Source organism: Macrobrachium nipponense, chromosome 27 (assembly GCF_015104395.2).
Source record: "Macrobrachium nipponense isolate FS-2020 chromosome 27, ASM1510439v2, whole genome shotgun sequence".
NCBI classification, from domain to species: domain Eukaryota; kingdom Metazoa; phylum Arthropoda; class Malacostraca; order Decapoda; family Palaemonidae; genus Macrobrachium; species Macrobrachium nipponense.
The window spans coordinates 40,420,164-40,446,134 of NC_087216.1; the positions used below are offsets into that span (position 1 = coordinate 40,420,164).

At 36.3% G+C, this 25,971-nt stretch overlaps 1 protein-coding gene across 1 annotated transcript in view; it reads left to right on the forward strand.

Annotated features, from left to right (window-relative positions):
- LOC135201041 (serrate RNA effector molecule homolog) overlaps positions 1-7,104 on the forward strand; it is a 162,135-nt gene extending 155,031 nt beyond the window's left edge. Inside the window, 1 exon segment of the mRNA XM_064229888.1 lies at positions 5,165-7,104. Coding sequence (XP_064085958.1) covers positions 5,165-5,207 — 43 coding nt within the window. The 3' untranslated portion in view covers positions 5,208-7,104.
- The last annotated feature ends 18,867 nt before the right edge of the window (positions 7,105-25,971 follow it).

Consider the following 25,971-nt stretch of genomic DNA (forward strand, 5'->3'; position numbering starts at 1 on the left):
AAGAACTTCCTCTTAACTGTTGCAGAGGAGCTGCACAGTAATGCATCCATTGATTATTGTGAACTTAAAATTTCAAATGAAGCATTTAACAAGCTGGCATAGATACAGATAAACTTAAAAGTCAGCAAGAAAGGTTTATGTTTTTAGGAAAGATAGAAAGCTAAAAAATTTAATTGGAAAGTGACATCTATTGTCATTTAGATAGGGAAAAGTAAAGGTGATTGGTGAGAGAAACAGACAGCCACTATTGAAAATCAATGTCATTGTACCATGTACTCGTAGAATTGCAGCAATATTTGTTATGATTGCAGGTTTCCCACTTCTCTCATGATTTTTGTTTATTAGATATTTTTTATGAATTGCATATTTACTTTTGTGAAATTTATCGGTGCAATGATTCTGTGGAGTTGGTGTTTATGGTTTTGAAGATAGCTGCAAGAAGCACCCACCTATCCCATGTTTATTGAAAAAGTTGCAGTCCTAAGACAATAGTCCATTATATCTTCAACTAAGGCTTCCAGTTTCTTATCTCATTAATTGGGGTGAATATTAGTTTCTCTTAATTAGTTGTAGAATGAGCTGACATTATACATACATAGAACGTGGCTCCACTTAGTATTTTGGAATTATAGAAATAAAAGTAACTGCAATGTGCCCATATTCAAGAAAGGGAAAGTCAAATGAAATGTAACATTTGGTGGTTTTTTAATTAGTTGAACAAAATTGGATGGTTTGAAATTTATAAATATAGTTTTATGGGTTTATAGCTCTTATAGGATGCTGTTCAGCATTTAGAATTGAAGAGTATCCCATGTGAAATGTTTCATTATTGAAGATGATCTGAAGAGCAATCATTATGTTTTAAAAAAGGGGAGAGATGGAAGTGTTTTGCAGAAAGTGATTTGATGATTTTAGGGGGGCTTTTTTTTTTGTATTTAGCATGAAGGTTTATTTATGTAATATGATAAGTGATACCTAGTCACAAAAGACATGCACTGATATTCATATCAGGCCTTCCAAGTTGTGACAGTATATGTGCCACAACCAAGCCTATAAAGAGGAAATACAATTATGATGATGATTGTGATGAAGGTAAAATGCTGGGTGAGCCCAGACCACAAAAGTTATCATCAGCCTAAATTATATTTTACCTCCCTACAAATAATGTTTGATTCTTACAGCACATTGCAAAAATCTATGGACTTAATATAGTCTGTGCTAAAACCTTTGGGATTGATAAAAAGGAGCTTGTAAAATGCCCCTGGGTGTAGTAACAATATGGCAATAGTACTGTAAACTTTTGATAAGGTTATCATTTGTATAGGTTTAGCTTACAATCTGAGCAACTGGATTTGGTGAGAATAACAAATCCCATCCTCATGATAATGCAAACTGCTACCAAATTAGATAGCACAGACATAAGAGCCATATACATAACAGAACATATTACGTTAGTAATAAGCCAATATGTGTTGGTCAATATTCTTGGTTGATTGGTACATTTCTTAGTTGTACCATCTTGCCTACCTCCAATAGAATCACAAAAGCATAGAACTTTCATAATATCCATTAATTTGTACATACACTACCAATGTACAGTTTACATTTTGTGTTTTGTCCTTGCATAAACATCGTTCAAATGTTTAGATTACACTGTGAGCATTATGTACTATATATGGAAATAGAGATTGCAGGTTAACAACTTTTAGAAAGATTGCATGTTCAAGTAATCTTAATGTGTTTTGGGTAGTGTAATGGTAGCTTAGTTTCCATATTCTTTGCTACGTAAATAACAACATCGCTGTAAAAGTCTTTGCTAGGCTGCAAACAACTTATCACTTATTAAGGCTACTCTGATCAAACGTATGTTCATACAGTTGTGCAAGTTGGTACATTTGAGAGTCTCAAGTATCTAAGACGTATTCTGGTGTTGTAATGGTAAGTTTTTGTATATTGCTTTGCATAAATGGTTGTAATGCTGAAATATATCTTTGATAGGCTTAAAATGAAAGTATTAGAAGTGAAAAACACACTGATAGGATATTATGAGATGGGTTGGAGTCAGAAAAAAAGTTACATTTAAAGAAAATGCTTCCCGAAATTGAGTTCATCATACGTATAGGCCTGCAAATAGTGGAACATCACATATGGAAGGATGTACAGTGGTCCCCCAGTATTTGCGGGGGGATGCTTACCAGATCCCCCCGTGAATAGTTAAAACCCGCGAATGTTTGGAACCCCTATAAAAACGCTAATAACAGCCTATTTTGTTAGTTAAAACTCAAGAAAAACCACTGAAAATTTTCATACTTGGTTTTTTTTAATAGTTTTATCACAAAAAGTGCATATTATAATGAAATTGATTTAAAAAACCAGGAATTTGTGGATATTTCTCAGAAAAATATCGCGAATGCGCAAATTTTCAGCGAATAATGTGGGGAAGCGTTCCCAAGAGAAATCTGCGAGTGTGTGACTCCGCGTATCCGGAGAACGCGAATACGCGGGGCCCACTGTAGTACAAGCAAAAGTACAGTGTGCCACCAACTTATGGACGACAGCTACTTACAGCAGATTCGATCTTATGGCACTTTTTCTGTGCTGTTAATGACATTGTACACACTGTAACTTAATGCTGCATTAAGTTCCGGCACCCAAGTGCTGTCAACATAAGTGCCATTAGCAGCACTAACGGCAAGAATAGCCGTCAAGTTAACAGCGCTAAGTTAATGCAACATCAAGCGTCACAAATCAAGTTAAAGCACCAATAACGTAATAACTAAAGCCAGAGGAGGTTGTTTACACAATGGGAACTTGAAGCTAGGTTCTTTTATTTTATTTATCCACCAAGTGGATTATTGCAACTGCTATATATTAAGCATTTTAATAAAACAAACGAGAGGTATATCTTTAAGAAGACATACACATGGTTTACATGAAGTATTTAATCTCAAGTTAGGGTCAGCTTGGCAGGAGAGGGTAAATGGGGATGAGTGAGAAATGAGCAATGCTGCTAGAGCCTGAGACCCAGTGTATAGCATAAAAAAATTTATATTTTAACAGTTAGAAGATAATCCTTTTGATCAGAAAAATTAGGACTTAGCCCTATTACACCATGTGTGGGAATGTTCTTACAATGTTCATCATTGACTTTGGATTTATTTTAGTTTTGAAATTTAAAGTGATTTTTCACAGACATTGTGATTTATTGCTTGAAAATTGTCATCAGCTCTGTTCATTAACAAAAAATAGACTTTCAAGAACAGAAGAAATTATTAAGCAAGACTTTTTCCTAATTTCAGATTCTAATGTCAGATTTTGGTTTTGGGGTTAGACACTACTTTGGTAGTTCTTGTTTCTGTCTTATGTATTTTGTCAGAAATTAACAGTTCTATATTCTGGTTAGCTGTCCTATTTTGTTTTTCAGGGTTTTTTTAGAACAGTAGATATGTAAATTTCATTTCTTTAGCATAGGAAAGTTTCTTTTACAGTGAGTTTTAGAATTGGTTACAAAAAATCATAGTATGTTTAGAACTGTATGGAAAAGATTTATAGCATTAGGTATCTAAGCTTATCACTCTTATCTTGTGGTTGCTGTTGAAAAGTAGCAGTTTACTAAGCTTTTCTGTCTCAAGACACACAAAGGATCAGTTTGAAAGTGGAATTCTTGAATGAAAGGTGAAATGCAAAGGAAGATGCTGTAAAGAGAATTATGACAGCCAGGTAAGAAGAAAGCAAAGGCAGCGGATTTCCAGTACTGTAGATGGAACGTATGGGCTATGCAGAGAATCTTATACCGTTGTTGATAGTGAGCTGAGTACATGCTGTAGATACTTCCCTCCTCTGGCAAAAGGATTGGTAAAAGTTTACTCACAGTCTAGGAGAGAATAGTATACTTTACCACATCAGGATGAAAAAAATTCTATTTAGTAGGGCTCTTTTGGTATTTCACATTTGAATAGTTGGATGAATGAGAAATATATTGAGTGCTCATCATAATCATAAATAGTTTTGTCATTTTTTCAATGTCATGGAATTTAATGATTTCTTTCCACTTGTCTGTCATTGCTCCATCTACCCGAGTACCTTTCAGGTCGAGGTTCTCATCTCTGCTTTCTCACTGATCACCTGGGCCTTCCTACAGGTCATTGCCCTGCAACTTCCATCTCTCCTGCTTGTCTGACCACCTGTTCCTCATCCCACCTCATCACATGTCTAAACCATCTCAATCTTTTTTCCACCCTTGTGATAACACATATCACCAATTCTTCACTCGTAATCCAGTCGTCCTGCTGTACTCCAGCTGCATTTGCGAACTTATTTATACAGTGTGTACTTTGATACAAGTGAATATCTTGGATAATTTACAAGGATCTTCATTTGACAAATATTAGTAACGTGATAGAAATGGCCATTAGCTGTTTATCTCTCTAGAACTACATGAGAAACCTAGACTTATCAGTTACAGTTGAAGGTAGAGTTACTATCTTTATGTTACAGTGCACCACCATGGTTTATATTAATTGCTCAAACCATACTAGTTCAAGATATTGTGCTGCACTGAGCAACTATTAGAAGCTGAAGATCATTAATTAATTTTGTTCTTTTTATTCCTTTATATAAAATTTGGTGTTCCAAAGAAACTGAAGTATTTGTAGTAAACAATTAATTCTTATGTGGCTTTGCAAGTAATTCAGCTTTTCAGTTGATTAATAGACTGATTTGAAGCAGTGCATTTTTACATTACCAAGGGAATGGCAATGACTTTGTAGTTGATATGATACCTGTCAGTGCCAAGTTATTGCCGTAAGAAAATAATATTTCTTATAATGAAAAATTTAGTATTAAAAATCGTTCATGCTGTCATTATTTGTTTTTCACTGGTATTTTAATGGGCTGTTGTAGAAATATTACTTTCTTTGTAACATATAAGCCTGTTGGACCAATAGCTACAAAAAAAGATTAACTTCCACTTCACTTTTAGGAGGGTCTGTGGCATGGAATCTATGATTATGATTGCAGTGGTTATGGTTGACATCCTCTTTTGAATTATTATTTTTTCTTTGTACAGTATAACCAGTCTCCCACTACTCCTACCTCTATTCTTAATGTAGGTTTTGCAGGATATACATAGTAATATTTGCTGTTTATTTCTTTCTCATTGCAGGGTTGGCTACAGGGACTTGGATGCTCCAAAGGAAGATTACTAATACTCTGGTCAGTCCACGCATGACTCGTAATATTTTCTCAGACCAGCAGGCTAATAGTTTTGACTGTCAATTCTCATTTCAGGAATCTTTTAGAAAGAGAGGATATGTAGTAACAGAGCCATTGAAAGGCAGAGATGAATCAGAGGAACAAATTGGGTTATTATTGTCTGAATGTAGTACTATGCCTTTTTCTTTTATGATTGGGTTTGATTTGATATCAGAATATATTTTCTATTTTCATTGTATAGTCATTGTGTGTGGGGTTTTGTAATGCTGTTTGGGCTGCCTTCATTATTAGCATCATCATCATCTTCATATACTGTATCAGAAATTATGTAAAAGAATCTATACATGTTATCATTTTTATTTTAACTGATTAGAAGGATCTAAACTTCTGCTAATAATATTAATACATGCAACATAACTTTGATACATATTAAATGTGTGTATAAGTGTTGCTATTGCAAGCGTAGTGGTTTTCTGAATGTTGCTTTATTAAGGTCATGACTTCGTTAAATTTAGTGCCCCAGTTTCTTTACCCTAGTTGTTTGTCCTCATTTTAATTCAAATATGGTTTTGTGCTCTCTCTCGTACCAGGAATTTAGTAAGTAATCTATTGAATTATGCTGTGATGGCACCAGTGATTACATTTGTGATAATTTATTGGAATAGCAACATTTGATTGTAATTAAAGTTCACTTCACTCTCAGGACAAAGCTCCAGTCACCAATTATTTCGATACAAAAACAACTGCTCGTCTGCATTGTAATGTGTAGGAAGGTGAAGTCTTATAAAAGTTCTAGTAATGCAAATCGTGAAGATTTTCTTTGTTCATCATTGATGATATACAGAATTGGAGCAGGTTATTTGGCCATTACTCTGGCTCTGATTGGTTGGAAGCTAATATTGAAAATGTATTTCAATAGTTGCCATTAAACTGCATGGAACAAATAAGGATAAAGCATATCAAGCAATGTGTTTGGTGTCATGCTGTATGATGAGAGAAATTTGAGATCAATTTTTGGGTTATTCAAGTTTTATCGTTGATAAAAAATACTGTGTGGCATTATTTTTTATGATTGTGGTTTTCTTCATAAAATGTTGTAGTTTATTTTGCTGTTACCCAGCTTTGAATATTTATGCCCACGATAATAGTAGTAATGCCTTACAGCAAGTATGTCAAGGTGGTCCTGTATTTTTGTTTTATGTATTATCTCTGATCATTTTTCTTAGTCTTCGGTCTAGTATTTTGGAAACACCACTTTTTTTTATATGATGTTCATTTGTTTGCTAGGATATCAAAGTAGTAAGACTTTATTTTTCAAGGAGAGAGCTGAGCACTTTTCTAAATTTTTTTGTCATATATATATAGAAAACTAGTAATATTATATGGAGACATTGAAATTATTTTAATTTGTGATAATGTTAAACTGCAGTACGAATCCTATTCAGTTATTTTGTTAAGAAAATTGGTTATGGCAATATTTTTTCATATCTGGTGACTATCTTTTATTTTTCCATCCTACCAAGAATGAATTTTTGCAAGCCCATAAACATTATCTAAGCCTTGTCTTTAGTGTTATTTTATTTTGTCCATAGTTGGCTATCCTTACCCATTATGACATGTAATAGTTGAAGTAAGTCTGAAGAGTCATATTTTCTTTATCTTTCTCTGGCAAGAGTATTGGTGATTATTATACCATTTGTAACACTATAGTCCCCATAACTCACATTTGTTTTTCCTTTTTTCTGTTTTCTACTTTTCCTAAGAATAGATAAGTTTTATACTGAATTGAAAGTAATAATTATAATTTTATGCTGTTTTGTATGAAGGCATCACACTGTATTATTTTATATGTTGAAGGAAATCTGTACAAGATTAAAGATATAAGTATTATTTCATGACTTTCTTTCATTCAGCTTTAAAGTGCCCTGACTTGTTAATGCTGTAAGCATTTCAGTTTCTTTTTTGTGCCATGGAAATTAATTCCAAAGTTCTGTTTGCACCACAAAATTCTCAACAGTATGAGAACATTTTGTAAGAACAACCTAGATTATCATGCGTTAGGTTGATGTTTACTTATTCCACAGTGACCTTTGAGGCCTCATTGCAGCTCTTTTCTGATACCACGGTTGACACCTGTAGTATGTTGTAAAAACAGGTACACAGTTCTAGGATATTAAGAAAGAAGCAAGCAAGCCTCCACATAAATTGGAAAATGACGTTTCACTGCAAAGTGTTAAAGTAGCATATTATTCTCACTAGTCAAACCAGTTGTTGGTGGCCTCTGAGAGGTACTCTCACCTAGAAAATATCATGACAGTCTAAATATTTTTGTCATTTTCACTTTAAAGAGAATTCTGTGTATTAAAGAGAATGCTATACACAGAAGCAAGTGATCAGTCTGATCACTAGGTAAAGAAGGATTAAGCAGGATGACATACATGAAGCTGCTTTGCTAATCAATTTTGACAGCTCTATAATAAAGTACGTTCTCTCTCTCTCTCTCTCTGGTAGATAGTGAAGATTATACAGTATAATGATAAAAGAAGGAAAATCCTATATATACATAAATGAGGATGCCTCCTCAGATGATTGAAGACTTGCCTCCTAGAAAGAAATAATATATCTGCTGAATAACAAGCGTATAGATTAACCTTTTCCTTCTCAAGACTTACCTAGGTGAAGCAGAGAGAACATGCTTAGGAAAGGTTTCCATTATATGCAGTGTTGAATGGCTTAATTTATTAACAACTTTGCCATATATACATAGAGAAGAAAAATGATTGTCAAGACTTAGCTTGTCATGCATTAAATGACAAGTGAGGGACAGGTTTAACTTACACTATATTCATTTAAGCTATAGAAGGGCCCCCTTAAATTAGGCTAGGTATTGAATAAATGGCAATGCGGACAGCAGACACTGTGGCGGGATCAAAAGCTTAAAAGCAAGCGGGCAAATCCCCCCACATAAACTTAACCAATCCAGCTGCCAAACTCACCCGCAGTCACACTTTCCTCTTTACACGCAGGACAATTTACCTATACCTACACAGAAAAAAACACAAACACATGTACTCTCCCAACTCCTGATACTCTGGGCTATGCTGTGCTGACCGCTGGTCAAGGTCGCTGAGACACCAACAACAACCAAGAACCACAACTCAACAGAAACTCACAAGCACAACAAATCCAACAGCTCCCAAGCAAACAACAAATCAATAAAACACAAAACTTAACTGACTTTCAATGTCTTCAATAGACTGCTGCCGACACTACTGACTACCACCGATTCTGACTAAAACCTGCCTCCAAAACACACAACTCTAACAGCACCAGCAGACAACCCAGATTTCTGCAACAGCCAATTCAATCATCAACCATCCAACCACCAATTACCCTCTCTCTCTCTCTCTCTCTCTAGGACGTTGTCAAATGGAACTCCCATATTTCCTCCCCCATTACATTTGACAACGTCTCCTTACACTCACAACACCCACACTAAATAGCCTTCCGCAACACCCACAGATGCTCAGACGCAGGCCCCCTGGATCATGTTTGAGGGCCCTCATACACACTTTCAGTTACACCGCCATCCACTTCTCCTAGACTACTTCCAGTCAGACTCCCATTACCATCTCCCTCACTACTATCCTCCTAAATCTCACTCACTATCTCATCTACCCCTTCCAACTCTTGTCCCAATATCTCTCATAACTCTGCCACCAAATCACTTACCTCATTTACACTCCTGCCAACCACATCCTTACCACCTGATTCCCTTCCTGGTGAAACTTCACCAAACCCTGACAATTTCATTCACTAACCCCTCTATCATGCAGCTCACGTTTCTTCCTTTCATTCCCTTTCCTTTCCTTCCGCTTTCTTCCATACTCAAACAACACCAACTGCCAATCTTCCAGACCCATTTCTCAATGACACTCGCCTCACACTTATTCACCCTCAACCACTCACTCATTGCATTCTCCCGAACATACTGTCACATACTAGAGGACCCACCCAACTGAATCCCCTTAACACCTAGTTTCCCGAATTCCCAGCCTGAATCATCCTCTTTCGCCTACACTCGCCACATGACCTTCCATTCCACATTCGACACATTTCGCTCATGGCTCTCTACGCATCCTAGCATAATGCCCACTCTTTCCCCAATTACCGCAAACTACATTCATACATGTACCCCGACATCCACTAGCTATGTGCCCTGCCTGTCCACACCTATAACATTTAACATCCCTATCTTTCTTATACTCGCTCACTAAATGCCCCATTTGCCCACACCGGAAGCACACTCCTAACGCCCACCAACATTCATTAAGCGCCTCGGTGGCGTGATTGGTATGGTATTAGCGTCCCACTTAGGTGGTCGCGGGTTCGATTCTCGGCCATTCCATTGAGGAGTGAGAGATGTGTATTTCTGGTGATAGAAGTTCACTCTCGACGTGGTTCGGAAGTCACGTAAAGCCGTTGGTCCCGTTGCTGAATAACCACTGGTTCTATGCAACGTAAAAGCACCATACAAACAAACAAACCAACATTCATTCTTCCTGTGTTCTAACTTACCGCATCTGTAACACTGCTGCTCTCACTCACAACTAACTTGCTCTAATGCTTGTATCAACCACTCGCTCTGCCATTCACCTCGGCCCTTCCAAAACTGCCTCCCTATAGCTTTGAAACTCTTGCATAACCTCAGCTACTTCAGTCCTAACACTAACACTTCTAATCTCTTTCATACACCTATCTAACTCATAACTCTCTACTATTTCTAAAATGTCGTTCCACGTCAACCTTTCATTCATCCATCGCATTTTCTCCTTTCGTTTCAGATTTATAAACTCGTATATGCTCTGTGGTACAGTCGCCAACAACTTTCGCACTAACTCCTTACACTCATTTATCCCTTTGTCCCCAAACTTTTCCTAGCTAATGTTTCCAACCTGCACACATACATCGATAAAAACTCGCCAACATTCATTCTTGCCTCTTCAAAATCTTGCTTTCTCCTATATCTAACACTACTCTTTATGCTCTTTGCCTGTTCTACAATCTTGGCTTTCACACACTCATACGGCACATTCCCTACACTCATCATTACCCCATACATACTCAACAAAAATCCCGTCAAGAAGTTACCTAATTCTCTTGCCCAGACTCTCTTGTTATCCCCATACTTAGCCTCACAATACTTTTTATATTCCTTGAAAACGTCCCCTATGTTCCTACTACCATGTTCCTCGTATTGTGCACATCAGGGTACCTCTCTCATATACACAGCCTTTCGTACTTCCTGTTCACTTTTGCTACTCACATTCTGACCCTTCTTTCCCTCTTCCGAATACAGCGAATCCATTTCCACACTCATGTCCATACTCTTGACTACACTCTTCTTACCCCCCTCCTTTCTACCCATGTGTTTCCACTCACCACTATCCAAATAACTCTCAGCCCTTTCCCCAATGTATTCAGTCCTAGTCTCATCCTGTCCATTACCATTACTAACCTCCTTTCCCTTAGTCGTCGTCTTTTCCTCATCCCCCTTTTTATTCTTGTCCTCAGGTTTACCCTTATCCTGTGTCTTCCCCTCCTTTCCCTTACCTATCACAACCAAATCACCTTCGCCACTCGTACTCTCTTCCACCTGTTCTTTCACTTTCTTAATCACTCCTGGCCCATCACAAGAGCCAGTAGGCCTACCTCCTATTGCTCCCTCTCCCATGAATCCCTTCATTTCCTGCATCATCTCTTGCACTGGATTCATCATTACCCTGAATTTTTCGTCCATTTTCTCAACCATTCTCTCTTCTGCTCCTTTAAACTCTTCTTTCATTTCCACTTTCGCACTACTTAGCATTCCTCTCATTTCCTCGAACTCGCTCTTCAGCTCCTCACACACTACCCTCAACCTCTCATTCTCCACTTCCAACCTTTCCTTAGCTTCCCTTGCCAGTCGCAACTCCTCCTTCAGCCTCTCCATCTCCTTCAGCCCTTCCATCCTCACTTTCTCCACCAATCACACAACTCACTACCCCAATCATCCTGCAGCTGCCACACCAACAGTCCCTGTTCGGGCACCAAAAAAATAATGTGGTGGGATCACAAGCTTAAAAGCAAGCGGGCAAATCCCCCCCCACATAAACTTAACCAATCCAGCTGCCAAACTCGCCCTCGGTCACACTTTCCACTTAACACGCAGGACAATTGACCTATAGCTACACACAGAACAAAAAACACAAACACATGTACTCACCCAACTCCAGATACTTTGGGCTATGCTGTGCTGTCTGCCGGTCAAGGTCACTGAGACACCAACAACAACAACCAAGAACCACAACCACAACAACTCGACAGAAACTCACAAGCACAACAAATCCAACAGCACAGACACAACAACCAAGCAAACAACAACTTAACAACAACTAAACAACAAATCAATAAAACACAAAACTTAACTGACTTTCAATGCCTTCAATAGACTGCTGCAGACACTACTGATTATCACCGATTCTGACTAAAAACTGCCTCCAAAACACAGAACTCTTAACAACTCTTAACAGCACCAGCAGACAACCCAGAACTCAGCAACAGCCAATTCAATAGTCAACCATCCAACCACCAATTACCCTGTCTCTCTCTCTCTGGGACGTTGTCAAATGAAACTCTCATAACTCCTCCATAACACTTTAATGGAGAATCCATTGTGACAGTTTAAAACAAGTCTATCCACAGAACAACTCTGTGCCCTTTGTGTGCTGTTCGACTTTCCCCTCTTCAAAACCCAATCAGGGCACTCAAACGCCCGCTGCAAACAACCAACGTTTTTTTGAGGAGTTGTTTAACTACTTTTTCACAGTTAAATCTTTAGAGGGACACACACAATCACTTTCAACTGCTTGTGGAATTTTTCAATATCTTTGGAAAAGGCTTTGTTCTGAACTGTCACGATCAGCTTATATCTAATTTATATATGTATGTGTATTTGTCTGTGTGTATACAGTGGACCTCCCCGTATTCGTGGGGATGCGTACCAGACACCCCCGTGAATGAATAGCTAGAATCCATGAATACTGAAAACCCCTATAATAAAAATGCTTAAAACTGCCTATTTTGTCAGTTTGAACTCGAGAAAAACCCATTAAAAATTGTTATAGTACCTGATTTTTTTAAGTTTTATCACAAAAGTGCATGTAATCATGAAATTGATATGAGAATTTGGTAATAAGTGGATATTTTGCATAGAAAAATATGCAAATAATGGGTATATAAGGTCCATAGAGAAATCAGTGTGAATACGTGAGTCCGCAAATACCGAGGGTCCTTCCAAGACTCACCAATTTTACAGATTTACCTGGGAAAATGAAAAATTTTTGGGCTTGTTGTACTCAAATGGATAACTACTTACTTGCCAGATGAAAATCATGGGATCTGACTGCTTTTGGGCAGGAAAAATGCAAAACAAAAGTTCTTTTCTGACCTTAGGTCTCTACTCATCAAGGAATGGTTGTAGATAAACAATTTAAGGTCACTTTAAATTACATGTATTTACATTAAAAACAACAAGAAGATTAGAACGGCAAGTTAACAGGGGATAATTCCCGTGTAATAGTCAAAGTACAGGCGAAGAATGAAGTATCCTCGTGAATGCAGGCACAATCAAAGGCGGAAATCCACAGATGAGATCCCTCCGTTATGGAGAGGTTTACGAATTACCCTCACAGTCCAGGTATTGTATATATATGATCACAAATAACCCCAAGGCAGTGGATGGGTATCGTGTATATACGATCAAGATTTGACACCATACAGTTTGAACGAATTTTGCGAGAAAAATGTTCCTTGTTCCATACATCACTATTGGCAACTCTTCAGATTGCCTTATAAGAGTGTGAGTATGTAGAGCTGCCTTCAGTCTTGCTCCAGCCAGGTAGGAAGAGTAAGTTTAGTCAGAATTTCACATCCAAGGATGCCGAAAATATTTTACAATAATATGCCAGGAATTTGTTCCCGATTTTTTTGATAGCGTAGACGCTGTCTCATCCTCAAAAAGTACCTTTTCCATGGTCTATCCAGAGCTCCATGGTGACCAGACTTAATGTCAAAGAATTCTCTTGACTGGTCTTATGGCCAGGTATGTCGTAATGATAAACATTATAACACGGGAAAGGGTATAAATGGATTCGAGTTAATAGGGCACTTTTTATTATCCTCAGCGAACGCTAATACGTACCCAGTTTTCCTACTATGTCAAAGCTGCAAGAAGTGGTTATGCGCATATGCACTGTCATATTGTTTACGTACAGTGATGCTCAAATCTCATGCGACATGTTTCCATAGGATTTCGTTCAAAATTCACTAACTGGTAACCTAACATGCTCTATATTTATTTATTATTTCAATCCGGAAACGCGATTATTGAATACAATAAGGTCATAATATGCTTCATAAGAGTGAAATCTGTCATATATTTCAAAACTGTAAGAAAATGTCATGTGTAGCAAATTCCAGAAAAATCTCTCTCGAAACATTTTCAAAACCTTCGTTCACACATTGCTGAAGCATTTGACCAAAATGAAGTTATCATCAAGCATCAATTCAAATGTTAAATAAAAAAACGAAAAAAAGTGTCATAGCATTAACAATGTTTCAAAAGCACGCATAAAATTTTAACTAGTCTTATTTGACTGCTTTTACACCTCAGTGCTGAAAAAAATGTAAAAGAAAATGTATATACAAAGTAGGAATTGCGCCCACCGATATCAACGTGTGAGGGGAGCGTGTGTGATGGATCATTAGTGTCGGTGCAACAACAACCACCCAGTGTAATATTAGTAGGTCTACACTGACTAGCGACAATGAAATTATCTTGAAAACATTTACTTTATATGTTTTAGAAGAATATTATGATTTTCATACACAATTATTTGTTATAATTCTTAAATATTTCAAAAATGATGGCATACTTGCAAATATTCGCATATGCAAGTATTCTTTTGTCAAAGCCAAGATATTGTTCCTAGGCCTAGGTGTTAGATTTCTTTACTTTACACTTAACAGTCGCATCTCTTTATTAACAATTTCTGGCCAGAAAGCAAATGAGGTTATCTACACTTCAAGTTACCTTATGAAAGAATAAATTATACACGAAAAGCGAGCAGAAGGAATTTTAAGAAAATAATATTTTAAACCAGTTGAAAAACAAATGTTCCATACGTCTTGATAGTTAATACTTATGATATTTCGATTAATAGCAATCTTCTCCATATAATCAAAATCAGCAGCATCTTTTATTCCTCAAAGAACAGGTAATCTTTGCAATTAAAAACATTAGTAACAGATTACATTTCAGAAGACTTAGAATATATTTTAGGCCTATAAATCATTTTGCTACATACAGCCAGCTTAAACGCAGTCTAAAACTTCAACATTCAAAGAAAACTGGTTGTAATTCATATTCTATCGTATTCATCAAAGAACAGGTAATCTCTACAAATAAATTCATTAGTAACAGATTAGGCTACATCTCAGAAGGCATAGATTATTTCTTTAGGCCTATGAAACATTTTGCAACATACAGGCAGCTTAAACACAGCATAAACTTCAACATTCAAAGAAAACTGGTTGTAATTCATATTCCTACTTTGAAAAGGTTGTCATGACTGTTGAGCTTATTAGGTCTACTGTCATAATGCTGCAGACGTACTAGCTATGTTGACCAGTCCGAGGAGCATGTTAAGTGTGCTTTCATTGATGGCACCGCTAACCTTATCACACCGCACTTTGAACTAAGCAACGTAAAAAAAATCAGTTCATATCACACAGATTACGAATCATACAAATGCATAAAAGGGATCATATTTATATAACCATAAGGAAAATAGGGCTAGCTGTAAATTCGCAAACTTGTTGACATGTATGACATTAGAAAAAAAAAGTTTAACACTACTTGGCAACGTCACGTTGAGTCTGAGAATCTGGACGATACAAAAAGAATCATGTCGCATGAGATTTGAGCCCCACTGTACATACGACCAAAATCCGGCCAAGATGCCATTCCGGGCCTTCCCTTTCTGGTCGACGCTTTTTACGATTTATGGTCCTTAGGCTAGGTCAGGAATTTCGTTCTTCACCTTCCTATTAATGACATTATCGAGGTTCATGGAAAATAAGTTGAAAGCTAAGTGTACAATTTTAAGTTTCAGTTGAAAATTTTGTTAGCTTATAATGTGGAACAATGATTTTAGTGTGAAAACCTTAAACCTCGTTTTTTGCCAGTGCTCGTCAGCACCAGCGATTTAGGAGCGTTATCTTAAAGAGTTTCGTTCTTCGTTTATTGATTTCATCATCGAAGTTCATGCAATCTTCCAACTTAAAAGTTGAGTATATAATTTCAAGTTCCATCTAAAAATATTTTAGTTTAGACCGTGGAACAATGATTTAATGTGTGTGTAAAGCCGTAAACAGGCTTTTTCGTCAGTACACGTCGGCACTTCATATAATCGGCGATCATTAGCAGTTTGTAGAATCAGAAGTTAGTAGGCTGTAGGCCTAGGCAGTAGCCAAAGTTTACACAAAAGACCTTACGATTAGATAAAAGGCTACAGTAATTTTCTCTATTTATATAACCTGTGTATTTAAGCATTGTCTTAATACTGTAGGCTATCATGTGCATACCCTTGAAAGGAAGTTAATAGATTTCAACAATAACCTAGGCTAGGTGATAGGCTAGCCTAGCTTTAGTAGACCAAAAACTGTTAATCGGGACTATACTGTTTTTTTCCATCTGTCCATCCGCCTGTGATGTTTTCGCATGGTAACACTGCGTCCGGGCTTTAAATATTTTTGCTATGTGTAAGTTTTAGGTAAATAAAAGGTATCTGGGTGTATATTTGCAACTGAAAAGTGTTTTAATAATTTACTGTATGCAAGTCACACTGTTAATATTCGAAATAGTATATTATTTAAAGCCCGGGGCGCAGTGTTACCATGCGCAAACACCACAGGCGGATGGACAGATGGAAAAAAAACAGATTTTTTTTTATAGACAATAACCTATATTAGGTCATAGGCTAACTATAAAGTTTCACATTAGTAATTTACTGTTTTATGTAGAACAAAAACAGTACATAGACTAACTGGACTATGAGGTAGTAGCCTATCAGGAAGGCATGTATTACCTATACTAGGTTATAGGCCAGCTATATAATTTCACATCAGCGAGTTTCATATTAGAAAGTTACTGTTTTATATAGGAGACCAAATAGCCTAGCGCTAGGTATAAACAATCTGTTAGACAAAAGTTGTTATCCTAACTATGAATTTACATGTAACTCTGTTTTTATATAGCCTTTATATATTAGCTAGAACAATCTGGCATAGGCAGTGCTGTGTACTGGGCTGAGAGAGAACAATTTAAGAAACATCACACTGTTGGTGTAGTAAGTGTTAGTTTAGCCCCAATAAGCCTAGGATGGGGTGCAAACAATAACGTAGACATAATTAAGTAACCAAAAGCCATTTTAAAACAGTGGCCTGGGCTAACAAACGAATTTGTCCATAGGATATTAGTCCAATTGGTATGACAATTCAAATTAAAATGTGCTATAGCTAGTACATGCACTGGGTCTTGGTTTTATTGTAAATTATATCAAAATCCTATGCAAATTGGCGACAAGTGTCGATGAGTCGTTGGAGACCTTGCGCTGATGGGGAAATCAGAACCATATCATCAGCATAACAGAGGTTGTTTATAGTTGTTTCATTGAGAGTGCATCCGATTGGGAGTGAGTTCAATTTGACATTCAAGGCAGCTGTGTATGCATTAAACAAGTATGGAGAGAGAATGCCCCCTTGCCGAAGCCCCTTTAGGGAGCCGAAGGTGTACGATAATACATTACCCCATTTGACACAGAACTGTTGTGTGGAGAACCAGCAATGTAAAATGCCAATTAGATATAGGGGTGTGCCTCTTTTATTCAGCTTCAGGTTTACTCTGTCAAATGCTTTTCTCACATCCACAAAACAAAGGAAAACAGGAGAGAATGATGATAGGTAGCAGTTCAGCAATTCTTTCAGTATGTAGATGCAGGTGTCGGTTGAGTGGTTTGCTTTAAACCCGAACTGGTTGTCGGTGGTGTGCAGAAAGGGGAGTAGTCTCACTAGAAGAACTGATTAAAGTATCTTTGATGTGATAATTGTGATTGCAATCAGCTGGTAGTTGCCAGGGTTAGCTGCATCCTTTAGCTTGTTTTTGATTAATGGTATCAAGTAAACTAAGAATAGGGAGTCTGGAAGAAACTGGTGAATTATGCACACATTGAATAGGGCAGCTAGCAAAATGTAAATTATCGGATGGCAGAATTTGAAAGCCTCTGCAGGAAGACCATCACAGCCGGGTGACTTATTATTAGGTAGGCTGTTTCTGGCATTGCTGATGTTACCTGGCGTAATACAGTCTGCAAAATGAAATTGAATGTTGTCAGTAAGGAGGTTATCTACATCCCTTCGGGAATCTTGATCATTTATGCAATTCAGGAAATTGTTGCAGTGATCGCCCCACATATTTGCGGTAACCTCGTCTCCGACCGCTTCCCCTGCTCTCTGTGATAGCTTTTTAGTTTTGAGATTTAAGGACTGGATATCTTTCCAAAGACGAGGATAATCACCAGATTCTAAGTTTCTAGACATTGCATCGGCTCTTAGTTGTTTTTCATTTAATCTGCAGTGCTTAAGAACAAGTTTGAACTGCGCTCACAGTAAAAACATTTCTCGTGAGTATGTATACATGTCTTTAACCAAGTCATTCCATCCATGTATATTATGAGAATTACCTTGACGAAATCTATAGGCAGCCCTGCCTGAAGCGAGCATAGCGGAGATTATGCTGGAATAGAATTCATTCAGATCCCTCCTGTGATGGTCATTTCTACAATTTGTGTCAGTACAAAGTAAGGTGTCTGCTGGTTGAACTATTGACTGCAACCTGGTTTCCGTGGTCGCCCTAAAGTATCTGGTTTTCTGTTGGTTTGTAAAATCCCAGTTTACCGCTAGTGGGCGGTCAGTTAGGGGGTTCACAGTAGGGAGGGATGGGGTACTGAATGACACCTGTAATGGGATGTGATCTTAGCCCATTGCAAGATCGCAGCGAATATTGCAAGTTATAATAGAATCATGTAGTTGTGGAGATGTGATGCAGTGATCCAGCCAGGAGGTTGTAATTGCATCCACTCTATTATGTACATATGAATAGGAGGAGGGAGGGAGGAGCATTACATAGGCAATTTGGAGAGCATGCCCCCTGATCCCAACTCCTTGACGAGGTGGGGGGCTTAGGGATCCACTGTAGAGAAAGTACGCCCCTTTATCCTTACGCTCTCTGCTGTGGATCCAACTGAACATTGGGACCTTTAACTCCTTTACTCCTCCTCCTCTAAATTTTCCCCCTTCCCTCCTTCTTCTTTCGTAGACGACCTTTGCGTGGTTTTGGAGTATTGAATTGACCACTCTTTTAACTTGCTTGATGGAAGGTGGAGTTGGACGGCATGCCACTCCACCCGTAAAACTAGAGTACCTGATGTGGTTGAGCGAGGGGAAATTTTTTGTCAAGCCATGCCCGCAGGGCTGGGTTCGAACTCATGGGACTGATGACCCTTAAGGCATTGTGGGTATGGCGTATATCCAGGGGAGTTAGCACTCTGTAACAGTATTGCTCCTCCCCCAGTTGGACCTTCCTAGTGAGAGGGACCTCATCCTGGACGAAATTTACACTTTTTATTATATGGAAAATTAAAAAAATATCCCCACGACTTCTGCCACAGATTTGGACCATTGTAAAGGATGCTCAACTCACAAATACCAGGTTGGTATTAAAACGTTAATACCATATACTAAACCTAGGAAACCTCAGTACCGTCATGACCCAACCTTGACTCACTTTGACTCCCTCTTTGGGAGTGGAAGTTGGTGAAAGTTTCTAACTATAGAAGCTGAACAAAATATTTCAGTCTTGAAATTAGAAAATTTTTTACTTAATAGACATCCAACGGCAGGAATGTCGTTCAGAAAAATAAAAGAGAAGACTTGGCTTATAGAAGCCACAACAAAAAGCCAGTCAGAAGACTGTTTGTCTCTAAAAATTATAGATACCATTAATGTAAAAGTGGAAAAGCATGATAATATGAACAGCATTCAGGGTACCATTGTACTTCCTGACAATAATGACGAACCAATTAACAGGAAAATGCTTTTAGACTCTCTCAAAAAGAGATACCCAAGGTTGAGGATTGCGAGGTGTATGATATGACAAGTAAAAGAGGCAGTAAACAAGTAGTAAAAATAACAAAAATAAAATTTGAGGGTTCAGATCTACCTCAAAAAAATAAAAATTTTAGGCCAAAATAGAGAGTTAAGACCCTATATTCCAAAACCACTATAGTGTCAGAATTGCAGGAATGAACCTGTATGTGCTTACTGTGGATCTACAGAACACACCACACAATGGAAGTGCGGTGAACCTAAGTGTGTAAACTGTGAGCAGAATCATCATGCAAGATCCAAAGAATGCATGTATTACATATACAACACTGAATTAAACATGTTAAAAGAAAGAACAAGCATGTCTATAACAGAGGCTAAATTAAAATTGAAAGTGAGAGGAATTCAAAATCCTGCTAAGAAGCATATGTATTCTATAACAGGAACCAATAATGAAACAAAAAAAACATACAGATAGAAGTAACAAGATGCAGCAAAGTAGGTCTCAAGAAGAAGTCAGTAATATACAGTCAAAAACTAAGATAGTAAAGAATCAGGAAATAGGTGCAAATGAATTGGATAATATTCTATCAAATTCATTTGAAGTGTTAATGCATATAGAAGCACAAGAAGATACTACCCCAGAGGTGGAAGGAGGAAGTTGTGATGTACCGGAAATTTAAAAAAAAAAAAAAAAAAAAAAAAACTTTAGAGAGAACACCACCCAAAACAAAGAAACCAACTATAATTAGAGAAACATCGGTCAAACCAAAAATCAAAGATATGAAGAAAGAACAAAAGCAAAATGAGAACATACATTTATCTCCTAAAATAATAATAAAACCTATAGATACAGAGATCCAAAGCACCAAAGAAGTGGGGGAGAACCATACCATGGATGATGGTGACTATGTCAAGGGTGAAGTGATTACTCCATCACCAATAATCGGTACAACAAGAACAAATAAGCAGTAGCTATACATAACACAAGTGGCTGCAATGATTGCTTCATTGCATTGTGCAATAGTAACAAAAATATAACAAAAGATTACTTAACAAACATCATCAGTAATTTTATGAAATATAAAAAGAAAGGCTACCGATTTAAACACCCAAGAATAAGGATGTATGTGTATTGAGCTCTTAAAATATTATGAAGATAAACAACTGAATGTGGTAAATAAAATTTTTGAAAAAATTCAAGTTGACTATAATACAAAAAAAAGAAGAAAACAAAACACGACCGATATAACATAATATTTTGAATATTTATATTATACAATGGAACATAATGGTCTACAGACCAGATTACACCTGGGAGAAGTACAAAGGTTATTAAAGGAATATGAACCAATGATAGTATATTTACATGTCAATAATACAATACCAACAATAGGTAAATATACCTTAATATCAACATCACAGGAAGAAGAAGGAAATTTAGGTACAGTGGGGCTCAAATCTCATGCGACATGATTCTTTTTGTATCGTCCAGATTCTCAGACTCAACGTGACGTTGCCAAGTAGTGTTAATTTTTTTTTCTAATGTCATACATGTCGACAAGTTTGCGAATTCACAGCTAGCCCTATTTTCCTTATGGTTATATAAATATGATCCCTTTTATGCATTTGAATGATTCGTAATCTGTGTGATTTGAACTGATTTTTTTGTTACGTTGCTTAGTTCAAAGTGCGGTGTGATAAGGTTAGCGGTGCCATCAATGAAAGCGCACTTAACGTGCTCCTCGGACTGGTCAATATAACTAGTACGTCTGCAGCATTATGACAGTAGACCTAATAAGCTCAGCAGTCATGACAACATTTTCAAAGTAGGAATATGAATTACAACCAGTTTTCTGTGGATGTTGAAGTTTATGCTGTGTTTAAGCTGCCTGTATGTTGCAAAATGTTTCATAGGCCTAAAGAAATAATCTATGCCTTCTGAGATGTAGCCAAATCTGTTACTAATGAATTTATTTGTAGAGATTACCTGTTCTTTGATGAATACGATAGAATATGAATTACAACCAGTTTTCTTTGAATGTTGAAGTTTTAGACTGTATGGTGCAAAATGATTTATAGGCCTAAAAGATATTCTAAGTCTTCTGAAATGTAATCTGTTACTAATGTTTTTATTTGCAAAGATTACCTGTTCTTTGAGTAATAAAAGATGCTGCTGATTTTGATTATATGGAGAAGATGGCTATTAATCGAAATATAAGTAATTATTAGCTGTCAAGACGTATGGGACACTCGTTTTTCAACTGGTTTAAAATATTATTTTCTTAAAATTCCTTCTGCTCGCTTTTGGTGTATAATTTATTCTTTCATAAGGTAACTTGAAGTGCAAGAATGTGTAGATAACCTCATTTGCTTTCTGGCCAGAAATTGTTAATAAAGAGATGCGACTGTTAAGTGTAAAGTAAAGAAATCTAACACCTAGGCCTAGGAACAATATCTTGGCTTTGACAAAAGAATACTTGCATATGCGAATATTTGCAAGTATGCCATCATTTTTGAAAAATTTAAGAATTATAACAAATAATTATGTATGAAAATCATAATATTCTTCTAAAACATATGAAGTAAATGTTTTCAAGATAATTTCATTGTCGCTAGTCAGTGTAGACCTACTTATGTTACACTGGGTGGTTGTTGTTGCACCTACATAATGATCCATCACACACGCTTCCTCACACGTTGATATCGGTGGGCGCATTCTACTTTTGTGTATACATTTTTACATTTTTTTCAGCACTGAGGTGTAAAAGCAGTCAAATAAGACTAGTTAAAATTTTATGCTTGCTTTTGAAACATTGTTAATGCTATGACAATTTTTTTTCATTTTTTTATTTAACATTTGAATTTTGGTCAAATGCTTCGGCGATGTGTGAACGAAAGTTTTGAAAATGTTTTGAAGAGAATTTTCTGAAATTTGCTACACGTAACATTTTCTTACAGTTTTGAAATATATGACAGATTTCACTCTTAAGAAGCATATTATGACCTCATTGTATTCAATAATCGCGTTTCCGCATTGAAATAATAAATAGATATAGAGTATGTTAGGTTGCCAGTTAGTGAATTTTGAACGAAATCCTATGGAAACATGTCGCATGAGATATGAGCATCACTGTACAGCCATATATGTACATAACAAAGTATGTTATGTTAAGAAATTCACAGTTTCGTGAAAACAAATTGTTTAAAAAATATCCACAATTATATATAAAAAAATTCAAATAGAATAAAAAGATTTATGTCACGACTTAATTAATAACGTTAACGTTTTATGTTAAAGCAGGCTCCTTATAATTTGCGTAAAGCCGTTACATAAAAAAACAATAGTATTTTGCACAACCTTAAGTACCTTTAACTACCAGTTATAATTTATAAACAATGATGGCAAAGGACAACGAGGGAGTATGATATGAAAAAGGATATATAAATATTTATTTGCAAAAGAGAGAGAAAAAAATTAAATAATATTGGACCGAGGTAAGTTTCAGGTCACTTCAGCGTAAACTTGATGCTCCGTTGTAGTGGAATGCTGTTAATTGCAGCTCTAAAAATGGAGGACAGTTATTAATACCAATACTTAACTCTTCGTAAAGTTTTATTAACGGCGCTGCAGTTGCAGTAATAAATATGAGAGACCAGGTGATAAATCTGAAGATCCTTTAAAGGCTGTCCAAGGCTGATATCCTCTCCCGTGTTCGTAATGTGTCCATCGCAGATTGACAGGTGTTTGAATCCTCCAAATAAGGAACAAGATTGGTATCGAGAACTTGATAAAAACACTTGATCACAGCTGCTCCTCGAAGACAAACATCCATGTATCAGCAGTGGTAGAAAGATCAAACGGGCGTGACAGTAGTATAAGGGGTTGAAAACTCAAAAGCAGGCGATGATGTCGAATTAAGGGCGCCAATAGATACACACCATTGCAGCGATCCAAGGCGAATCTGCTACTCTCAGCAGATAAGTACCTCTCATAGAAATATATTTTTTATATATAATTGTGGATATTTTTTAAACAAAGTATGTTATGACAAAGTACCTGTAAACATTGCTGAACCTCCAAATATCGGGTATTAAAATTCGAATTAAAAACGATAATTATATAATTTATAATGTATACAACCAACCAAATAAAAATTACGATATTGATAAACTTAGAGAATTAATTAAAAATGCCAAAGAACCAATATTAATATTAGGGGATTTTAATGCTCACAACCCAATATGGGATTGTAACTGTTCAAACTCAAATAGAGCAGGAAGTAAAGTAGAAGAACTTATAGATTCAAGTGACATGTCTTGTATAAATGATGATGAAGTTGGCACATATTATTCAAAAACACATGGAACATTTTCCTCTGTAGACTTAACTCTATGTTCAACAAGTATAGTTGACAGATTAGATTGGAACACAATTGATGACTTGTACACCAGTGACCATTTCTCAATATTAATTTCCTTTTTACAAAATAATCCAGCAAAATATGTTCCTCAATATAACATTTATAAAGCAGATTGGGAGCGATATGAAATGCATACTAGAAGTATACCACCATTTGAATATCTAAAAGACGATAATGAAACTAATAAGTTTCTTGTTAAATTCATCAAAAATGCTGCTGATAAAGCAATACCAAACTCAAAACCCCATCCAACAAAACACAAAGTTCCATGGTGGTCCAATAAGCTAACAGGATTAATAAATGTAAAACACTAAATACGGAGACGATTGGATAATTTGAATAGAAAAAATTACTATATTGTTGCTAGAAATTGATTCATTGATACAACAAAATATCTGCAAAATTTAAAAAGGAAGTAATTCAAGGAAGAATAATTTCATGGATGAAATATGTATCAGATCTCTCTAATAATACTCCCATACAAAAAATATTGGAAAAATTCAGGAAAATAAATGGTACCCATGTGAAATCACCCAGACATGCCATATTAAAAGATGGAAAAAGAATACTTGATCCAAAAGAAATAAGTAATATAATAGGAGAAAATGTAGCTAATGTAAGTAGTGATAGAAATTTAGATGACCACTTCCGCACAAAGAAAAGTAATAAAGTACCTAATAACAATAAATTTCGAAACAATAGAAGATATATATTATAATAGAAAATTTAAAATGGAAGAGTTGGAATATGCTCTCACGAACAGCAATAAATCTGCTCCTGGAGGTGACAATATTTGTTTTGAGATGATCTGCCACTTAGCACCTCTGGTGAAGACATACTTGTTGCAATTTTATAATCATTTATGGCTTAGAAATTTATTTCCTAATGAATGGCATAAAGCAATAATAATTCCTATCCCCAAACCTGGAAAAGATCCAAGTAATGCAAATAACTACAGACCAGTTTAACAAGTTGCTTATGCAAATTACTAGAAAAAATGATAAATGCTCGATTAACATGGCACATTCGAGAAAATAGAATCTTGACTCCCACTCAATTCGGGTCACAGTGCAACAGATCTACGTTAGATTCTCTCTCTAACCTCGAAGACCATATATGTAGAGGATTTGAGCGAAAACAAATAACTGTAGCAGTCTTTTTTGACATTGAAAAGGCTTATGATACTACATGGAGGTACCCTATATTAAAAACTTTACAAAATAACAACATCCATGGACATTTACCTAGGTTCATCCAAAACTTTTTAACAAATCGCAGTTTTCAAGTGAGAATTGATGATGTATTGTCCAGAACATTTCCACTTGAAAATGGTGTTCCACAGGGAAGTGTCCTTAGTGGCACACTGTTTACCCTAGCAATTAATGATATTAATAAAAATCTACCTATTGGAATTAAAAGCAACCTATATATGGATGATTTTACCATATATTATTCAGCCTCTCGTATTAAACATGCAGAACGCATCATTAATAAAAGTATAATAAAAATAAATGAATGGACCTCATCTGTAGGATTTAAGTTATCCATACATAAGACTCAACCAGTAGTGTTTTATAAAGATAAAACGTGGATGAATGGTGAAGTAATAGATTCAAAAATAAGAAATCATAGTATGCCAATTAGACAAACTGCAAATATTTTAGGTTTAGTGTTTGATACTCACTTAAACTGGAAACCCCACATAACATACTTGAAATCAAAATGTAAAAATCATTAAATCTAATTAGAAAATTATCAAACACTACTTGGGGATCCGATAGACAAACCCTTACAGTAGCGAAATATATGGCTCGGCGTCAGACGCAGCACTAAAAACGTTGGACCCAGTTCATAATGAGGATCTTAGAATACGTTCAGGAGCCTTTAAATCATCACCGACCTCCTCTTTACAGGTTGAGTGTTGTGAACTACCTCTCTCTCCATAGAGAGCCTGTAATATTGAAGTGCTCTGAGAATTAGGACAAGCGATTCTCCAACAAAAAAAATTATTTGAACTCAGAGATATATTTATAAACAATCATCCACCCCTTTCCCAATTAGAGCTAGA